This window comes from Octopus bimaculoides, chromosome 4 (genome assembly GCF_001194135.2).
Source record: "Octopus bimaculoides isolate UCB-OBI-ISO-001 chromosome 4, ASM119413v2, whole genome shotgun sequence".
In the NCBI taxonomy this organism is placed as follows: domain Eukaryota; kingdom Metazoa; phylum Mollusca; class Cephalopoda; order Octopoda; family Octopodidae; genus Octopus; species Octopus bimaculoides.
Window position 1 is genome coordinate 84,197,133 of NC_068984.1, and position 9,426 is coordinate 84,206,558.

The window sequence follows — 9,426 nt, forward strand, 5'->3', positions numbered from 1 at the left end:
ATATATATATATATATATATATATATATAGAAAGATAGATAGATATATATATATATACATATATGCCATTCATTAAGCTCATATCTCATATATTGTTCTCATGCTTTGCAGTGGCTTTTGTGACCTGTTTTTAGCATGAAGGTTTTCATTTTCTAAGGGCATTCAGTTTGATTGCGATTGAAACAGCATTAGATCAAAATAGCCATCTGTGTATCATACTAAATGTATATACACTATAGAAAGGTCTACTGCCATAGTTTTTGTCTGTTCACTAAGTTTCTTTTTCCAGCCCGGCTGCAGTATCAGTGAATGTGTTATTTACTGTTTCTTATATATCGAAGTACAAATATCATTCAGATATGTGACAAATGAATACACATTATGGACAAGCCTCAAGAATGGTGAAACACATCTAACATTCCCATGAATCACTGTTACAACAATATTCATTTCACTTTGATATATATTGTGTTTTTAACAGTATGTCTATGAAGAGATTTTCTCTCAAACAAAAACCACAAGAGCAAGCCTTTCTATGCTGTATAAACATTTAGTATGATACACAGATGCCACAGAGACCATTATTTCTCTATGTCCTTTGTTGTTTTGGTTAAGGCACAAGGAAGACAAATATTGGTTAGACTAGGACATAGGACAATTTTGGAAAAGAAGGTATAAAGTGAACTGAAATACTGCTATATAATTACTTCCACTAACATTATTGTTCCTAAACAGATGAAAAGCAGAGTGACTTGAAATTTGAAGATCAAACATATAAAAAAAAAAATAATAAACACCATGATTCAGTGAGGGAGATTCTCTGGGGTTGCTATCTGTGAGAGAAACAACAATCAAATCTACCTTAAATTACACTACCTTTTTGAAAAGGAAGGGAAATGTAGTCCTAGATGCAGCACCTGAGAGAAGGATGAGATGGTTATAGCTAGAATGTCTTGGATTGTAGATTTACTCAGTCAGGGCTAGCTTGGTGTTACAACAACAACAACAACAACAGCAACAGCAGCAGCAGCAACAGCAACAACAACAACAACAACAACAACAACAACAACAACAACAAAACACTATGAGAGATAGTATCATGCACTGTTATTTGTGTTATCTAAAGACCCTACATCAAGAATCAATACTAATTTGTTTCATGTGACAAGTCAGTAGATTAATTAGCCAGCCAGCTAAAATGTAGGTGGCATGGCTATATGGTAATGATGTTTGTTTTACACCAATATGGTGCCTGGTTCAATCCCTTAGTCTTGTGCCTTGAGCCAGTGTCTGTTACTATAGCTTGGATTGACCAAACCCTTGAATGGAATTTGGTAGCTGGAAACTGTATGAAAGCTACTTAGACTATTCTTGTTCTTTGGCAGTAGACTTAATCCATTGCCTAGTTCAAGGGTTTTCAAACTGTGGTCCACGGACCACAGGGGGTCCGCAAGGACAAGACAGGTGGTCCGTAGACAGCAAATACTTTTTATGGGCAATTTGATTTTATATATGTTTTTTATCGAAATCTTTTAATTGACAATAAACCTATTTGTTAAATACTGTTAAATAAATAAATGCAAAAATATATGTTATTTTAAGCAAATATTTATGCATAAATTTCATAAGCGTTTATAACGGGGTCCCTAAGGTAAAGCCTGAAATATAAAGGGGTCCGCAAGTCAAAAAGTTTGAAAACCCCTGGCCTAGTTTAATACAGTCACCTGACCAGTAAACTCTGCTTCAGCAGAATCCACAACTCTGTTACAAGTATATGAGCCAGGTCTCTGGTTTGAGGATAACATTCTCCTTTCCTCCCTCCAGTCTCAGAAATCCAAGTAAAGATCATGGGTGTTTTTCTTCCTCCTCTGATTAAGTCAGAAAGGAAACAGTGCCTTCTACCACAGTCACAAGTGGAATTTGGTAGACAGAAACAGTGTGGAAGTCCGTCATAGAAATTTTTAGCTAAGAGCAATCCACTCTACCTCATATTCATTTACTTGGAGAAGATTTTTCCCAGTGTCCCATGATCTGGGAGTTGTTAAGAGAATGGGTTGTAGATTAATGGCTTGTAAGAGCTATACATGTCATTTACATGGGTGTTGTCAATAAGGCAAGCATTACCAACAAGTTCTGTAAGGAATTTAAAATGCAGATATATTGCATATCAGGGTTTGATTTTCAGCCCCTTTTTCTTTATTGTAGTTCCCCAGAGGTATTCAAGACTAGCTATCCATGTGAACTGCTGTATGGTAACAACTTAGTTCTTGTTGCTAATTGGTTGAAATATGAGAGGAAAAGTTCCAAACAGGGAAGCAGAGCTGAGAATCAAGAGGCCTAAAAGTAAACAATGTAAAGGTCTCAGCAAGAAAAATGTAGAACTATATAGAGTCAGCAGATGAGACCCAGAAATACTCAATATAGAAAACATGTAGTGCTCAAATGATTTGAATTAAACTCTAATGTAATTACTATCTCCATATCAGATGATAAAACTCCAGCATAGTCACAGTCCATGAAACCAGCGAAAGAAAAAAAAAGAATCACAATTTTCTATTTCTCACCCTTAAAAACTTGAGGTTTCTGAGAGTTCTACTTAAAGAAATCTGATTGTAGATACCACCCTTTTGTTAATGCCGTCCTTGAGAAGACATAGTCATCATAGAAAACTTCTATAAATCTTTGGTCTTGTGCTTATGTCAATAATTATTTGGAAGTGTTAAATGAATTTACAAAAAAATTCATAAGGCCTGGTGGTTATTGCCCATCTTCAACATAAGTATCTGAGTTCTCACACATATATACACAACCAGCATCTTATCTCCCAAACAATCACCACAATTACGCTCTGATTAACATACTTCCATGGCTACTTGTACACTTACAGAGCCACTAGTACACCTACACTACAGTTAGCAGAATGTGACAATCACCACACACACACACACACACACACACACACACACAGCTACCACTGCACCAGCACAGTATTACATTTTCACAGTCATCATGATACCTAACTTCACCTCTAAAGGCTTCATACAACTATAACTACAAATCACTGTTGCTACTAAACCTGTTTAGCCATCATTACTATATCTGCCATACTTTTATAGCTAGACCACTTGTATAAACAGTGGAGACACATGGCATAGTGGTTAGGGTGTTGGACTCATAATCAAAAGATTGTGGTTTCAGTTCCTGGACCAGGTGGTGTGTTATGTTCTTGTGCAAAACACTTCATTTCACATTGTTTCAGTCCACTCAGCTGGTAAAAGTGAGTAATCCTGCGAAAGGACCAGTATTCCATCCACAGAGGAATACCTACACTAGAGAAACTGCGAAACCAGCCCTATGCTCCTTGTGGAGTGATGTGGACTAACCAGTTGTATAAACACCCTACTTAATGTGATACTTCTATGGGCAATTTAGCCATCACAACTTAGCTATCACATTTACTACTGCTTTGAATGGGCCTCATGGAGGCGAGGTGGCTGAGTTCCTTTCGAGCATTGGGCCTCATGGAGGCAAAGTGGCTGAGTTCCTTTCGAGTGTTGGCATTATGTTCCTTTCGAGTGTTGGCATTATGTCGTACTTGAGAAAAAGACCCATTAAGCAGAGCAAAATCACAGTCATGGCAGATACTGCAAAATGGCCCCCATACCAGTGGCATATAAAAGTACCCATTACACTCTTGGAGTGGTTGGTGTTAGGAAGGGCATCCAGCCATAGAAAAGCATGCCAAATCAGACTGGATCCTGGCACAGCCTTCAAGCATGCCAGCCCAGTCAAACTGTCCAGCCCATACCAGCATGGACAACGGACGTTAAATGATGATGATGATGATGATGTAGCTCTGAGTAAAGCTACATGGTCAAATATATGAACAGAAGTATTTTAGAAGTTAACTTACTGTGCATTTGTTTGGTTTCTCTCCTGAATGTACCCTCATGTGTATCAAAAGTTTGTATCTAGCATTAAAAGGTTTCAATCTGCGTTGGCAACCCTGCCAGAAACATGTAAAGTCTTCAGCTTTCCTCTGATCAATGTGCACTTTTTCAATGTGTCGCACAAGTTCATCTTGCTCAGTAAACAATAAATTGCAATCAATCCACTTGCAAATTTGTTTTTTCTCTCCATCTTCAAAATGTTCTGCTTTTACAGTCAAGTTTGATGAAAGTTGAAGGCCTGCAGATGTCAATGGAAGCCCAATTTGTTGTTTGAGTTTTTGTTCATGTAGGGCTTGTGCATAAGATGGAGGTGGACGTGTGGGAATTGTCCCTGTGTCATTGGTACTTACAGAGGTCGGGTTATCAGCAGGGGGCTTACTGTTTGGATTGTTGTTGATGTTTGTTGTCATGTTGTTGTTATGGTTGTTGATCTGCTCATTGAAGTTGTTGCTTGAGAAAGGGACTGAGAACTGCTCAGTGTCCAATGTGGCCATGCGCTGATTGCTATACATCTGTTCTACATAAGCGACTTGGTCTTGAGGAATAACCAGTTGGTTCCTCATGAAAAGATCTTTATTGTCACTTGAAAGAGGCAACAGATAATTCTCTAGGCTATTTAAACCAAGATTTGAATCAATTTCCTTTTTTATTCCATAAGATATTCCTTGTGGGGTATAGCTGAAGTTACGACTACCAGATGAGCCTGACCCTGAGTTGGGTGTTCCACAGCTCCGAGCTGATAAATGCCCAATGTGCTGAGGGGAAAAACTTGCTGATGAGATCCGTGATCCATTGAGGCAGGCTACCAGTGAAGTAGGTGATGTTCTGATTAGAGTTGTAAGTTCAACCCCATCTATTGATAAAGGCGAGGTTGTCTTTCCAGAGAGACGAGAGCTCATATTGGCAGAGTGTCTTGGACTGTTATTAAATGAGAAAGGTGTTGGAGAATTCTCCACAAAGTAAGGAGACAAGGATTTTGAGCTTTCACATGGTATTTGTTGATTGTCACTACCTGTTAATAAGTTGGCAGTGAAAGGAAGTTCATTTGCATTCTGAGAACTGGAGTTAGCTGACTGTGACTCTATTTTGTTGTTGTTATTATTGCTATTGTTGCCATTGTTGTTGGTGTTGCTGCTTAGGTTATTGTCAACTTGAAATAGAGAGGATTCTAGAAAATTATGTTTATCTACAATATTATTGTTGTTTATAATGCTTTGGGTTGTGAGTCCTATTGATCGGTCACCAATGCCATAATATTGGGATGAAGACTGTGAGAGTATATTATCTCTTGGTGTTGATCGAATGCTTGAGTTTTCACTTAGAGTTGGTGTGTGATTCTGCAAAACAGGCCCTGATGGCAAACTACTTGAATTTAGGCTTTTGTTGAGAGGTTCTAATCGTACAGCATTAAAACTGATGTTTGGATTGCTTTGTCGAACATTCAAACTTATACATTGTGGCCCATAGAAAGCTCCATCTGGAAAATATTAAACAAAATGGTAAAATATATGGAAGGCTGACATTTAAGAAAATGCAAGGCAAAATTTCAGTAAATGATGACTAGATAAAGATTTGTTCATGCTTTTATTATTTAAAGTCTAAGATATTCCTTTGCATATTATTGGAACATCACAGAGACAAGTGGAGAAGTTTAAGCATCTTGGAGCTGTATTCATAAGTAATGGAAAGCAGGAGGTTGAGTTGAATGCTGGATTGCAGGTGAAGGCACAGAAATGCACCAGCCCATGTGTTCAATCCTCAGAGGAGGAGAGGCAGGCAAAAAAGCCAAATGTACAGTCTTCAGTTTAGTTTATGTGCCTATCCTCCCTTATGGTCATGAATGTTAGATAATGACCAAAAGAGTACAAACGTAAATACAAGCAGCCGAGAATGGGGTTCCTCCAAAAGGTCTCTGGAAAAGGATTACTTAACATGTTGTGTAGCTTGGATCCCAGAGAGTTTCTCCAGGTTAAGCCTCTACTTCTCTACATTGAGTGGTCATAGCATTAATACTACAAACATGTGATAAGAATGTTGTAGGAAAGAATCACAAAACAGATTCTTCAAACCTAGCTAACCAGTAGGAGTCCTAGAGATAGACCATGAATAAGATGGTTTGATAAGAATATCCGTAGTCTTAGTTCATCACACCTGAAAATCCAGCTGGTTGCTTTTGATAGGACCCTATGGAAGAAGTGCTTGAGGACTCTACTCTGACAGTCCTCTCAGGAATAGAGGACAAAGAAGATGGATGGATGGATAAGATAACCCTTTTAACCATAGAGCACCCAAATGTTAATTCCACACTTTCATAGAATTAAAATGACAAAACTGAAAACTTGGAATCCTCTAATGATTCTATACATTTGAGCAATAATATTGCATGCAAGTAGTTATGATATCTGAGAGATGTTATGTGTGTATGTATATATATATATATATATATATATATATATATATATACATACACAGCCCATCATCATTGTATTATGACTGCTTTCTTTGCTGGCATCATTTGGATGAGTTGTGGCTGCACTCCTAGATGGGTCAGAGGACCACACCTCACTTCATTTCATTTTTAGTCAAATGATTGGTGGCATTGTAAATGATATACTTGCAGTACATGGTGCTGCAGAAAACTATCCACTCATAGCAAAATGTATTCTGACATAAGGATAGGGTTTAGAAACAATGATAATTATTTCATACATTTTCATACCCCACTGAGCCCACCTTTTCTGCTTCTTCACCTTGCATCCTCACCACCTTCTTATCTACTCCTACCATTTCCCATCTCATCATTACTCTCCATCTCTCATGTTTCTGTTACCTGTGCTGATCATCACATCAAAAGTATTTCATCTATGTCTATTTTATTTGTAATAATTATATATACACATATATATATATACTTGACAATATCATATATGTAAGGTTGTTGTAAAATAGGTAGTCCAGTCCTGAAAATCAGCCCATATTCATATAAAAATATTTATGTTAAAAGTTCACTTGATGGTAAGAACATTTTATGAAGTTGAGGTTTAAGAGGATGATAAGTACTTGAACTCATGTTATTGCAATCTCAGGCTCACACACAATATAACATAGTAGCAAGAAATCAAAGCTCTCCCTAAGTCTGTAAACAACTCCTTATTCAATGGAAGTCTTGCTAGGCTTATATATGCATATAACTACTGGCAACATAATGATCAACCAACAACAAATTCTCACAAATCACATTAAAATATTTTGTAGTGTGTATGCGTGATATTAAAAAAGTCTATGGTGTGATTGTTATTCCTTTTTTTACTTGTTTTGATTCACTGGACTGCAGCCATGCAGGCACAGCCTTGAAGAGTTTAGTCAAACAAATCAACTCCAGTACATTTTTTTAAAGCCTGGAACTTATTCTATCAGTTTCTTTTTTTTAAACTACTAAGTTATGGAAATGTAAACAAACTGACACCAGTTGTCAAGCAGTGGTGTGAGACAAACACAAAGATACACAAATATCACTAAACACACACATGATGGGTTTTGTTCAGTTTTTGTCCATAAAATTTGGTTGGCCTGAGGCTATAGTAGAAGACACTTGTCCAAGGTGCCATACAGTGGGACTGAACCTGGAACCATATGGTTGGGAAGTAAACATCTTGCCACACTGCCATACCAGTACCTGATTGATCTCTGTGTTGTCTATAGTAACATGCACATATCATAAACCCAGCAAGATTCAACTATAATCAATCCAGAATCTTCTGGACAAAATCAAAGGTAGCAGCCTAAACTGGAAATTGGAGAAAGAGAAGAAAAGGAATGTTGTTAATATTTAGTCCTAGGCCAGCAGTGACCAAGCAGATTAAAGATATTCCAGTTCTGACTATCTTATCTATTTTACTTTTTTTTTCAACATTTTATTTCTAAGGACACATTATTCATTGTGTCCTTCGTTTTAAAGGCAGTGTTATGTGATTTATGGGAATTTGACTGATGTTTCTAGCATGACTAGAGATCACATCAAGGTTTCCTTGTTGGCTCGGAAGTTTCTGATAGATGAAAACAGGAAAAACTTAGAAGGATACTTACTGTTTCTATTAAGTCGGGAGCAAGAATTTGATTGTAAGGAGCCGGATACAATATAAGAAATGTTTTTAGTTGTTTGCTGTGCAGTACAGGGTATATTTTGCACTGGATCTCTGGGAGTGTTGATCAATTTACTGCAGTTGGGATTCCTGCGAGATGTTTTCAGTGGTGGCAACTGCACTGATTTATCACTGGGTTGTAGGACTGGTGGTGTCTGGCTGCAATTTGTTGGCAGTGGGGTCTCCGACTGGATCCGGAGAGCAGGGATGTGCATATTTACTCGAGTATTTGACTCTCCTTTAGAAGAAGGGATTCCACCTTGGTTATACAGGTTCGGTCCACTCATTTTTTCTGCAAAATAAAATTAAAACTGAATGAATAAAAGAAACAGTATTATTGTTGGAAACCATCATTATAACAAACATTATTCAGTGCATTCATATTTTTGATGTCTTATCCTTAGCTCACAGACATATCATTTCTTCTCTCTGTGTCTTTTACCTCTGTTATAATAACCACTGCTCTTCTGAACATGCAAACTGAATACTCCATTTTTCAATTGGTCCATCTGACAGACCAGTCCCTTCTCCACCTGGCCTCATCATCTAGATCCTGTACTAAATACTTCATTTATCCTTCCATCTGGAACATATAGATGTTCAAAGTGAACATCAATCTACATCACTTTAACTGGTAGTGTATGGTCTGGAAAGGTCAACTAACTCATAAAGAGGAATAAAAATTTCCTTTGTATAAACTACAAAAATGATAACCATGTATATCTAATGAGTAAGAAAATAAACATTTCATATAATTCATCTGGTAGTATAATGTCATTTATGGAATTAATAAAATTAATCCAGTACTTGACTAGTACTTGATTTTAGTGAGTCAAAGCAAAGTTGAGTTCGGCAAGGTTTGAACTTGGAATGCAAAGGTCTATAACTTGATACTGCTAGTCATTTTATCTGACACTCTAATGGTTCTGGTAAACTAGCACAACTGCCAAGGGATTTAGGATGGAGGTGGTGAAAAGTCTAATTTACGGACAAAACATGTTCAGAAGCATTATCTCTCTTGTTAGTAGTAAATGACAAATAATCGAACCTGTTTCTGTCTTCCATATCAAATTAGAAATTTCCATTGTTAATTATGTTGGCAAACATATGACATGTATGTCAGTAGTGATGTTCGATGCATTTTTAGGTGACATGTAATAGACTTAACAAAAAACAAAAAGAATCTTCTAGCAAAATCACGATATAGATAGCCTATCAATGAGTATTTACCTAAAACTAAAATACATATATATATATGTGTGTGTGTGTGTGTGTGTGTGTGTGTGTGTGTGTGTGTGTGTGTGTATGTATATGTATGTATGTTTGTATATGTG

The 9,426-nt window shown here is 37.0% G+C and overlaps 1 protein-coding gene across 1 annotated transcript in view; it reads right to left on the reverse strand.

The window, feature by feature from the left end:
• LOC106870722 (zinc finger protein GLIS3) overlaps positions 1-9,426 on the reverse strand; it is a 121,882-nt gene that overhangs the window by 18,019 nt on the left and 94,437 nt on the right. The window contains exons 2-3 of the mRNA XM_014916892.2: positions 8,037-8,384; positions 3,914-5,427 (exon numbers count right to left, since the gene is read on the reverse strand). Coding sequence (XP_014772378.2) covers positions 3,914-5,427; positions 8,037-8,379 — 1,857 coding nt within the window. The 5' untranslated portion in view covers positions 8,380-8,384. The remainder of the gene's footprint in view (positions 1-3,913; positions 5,428-8,036; positions 8,385-9,426) is intronic.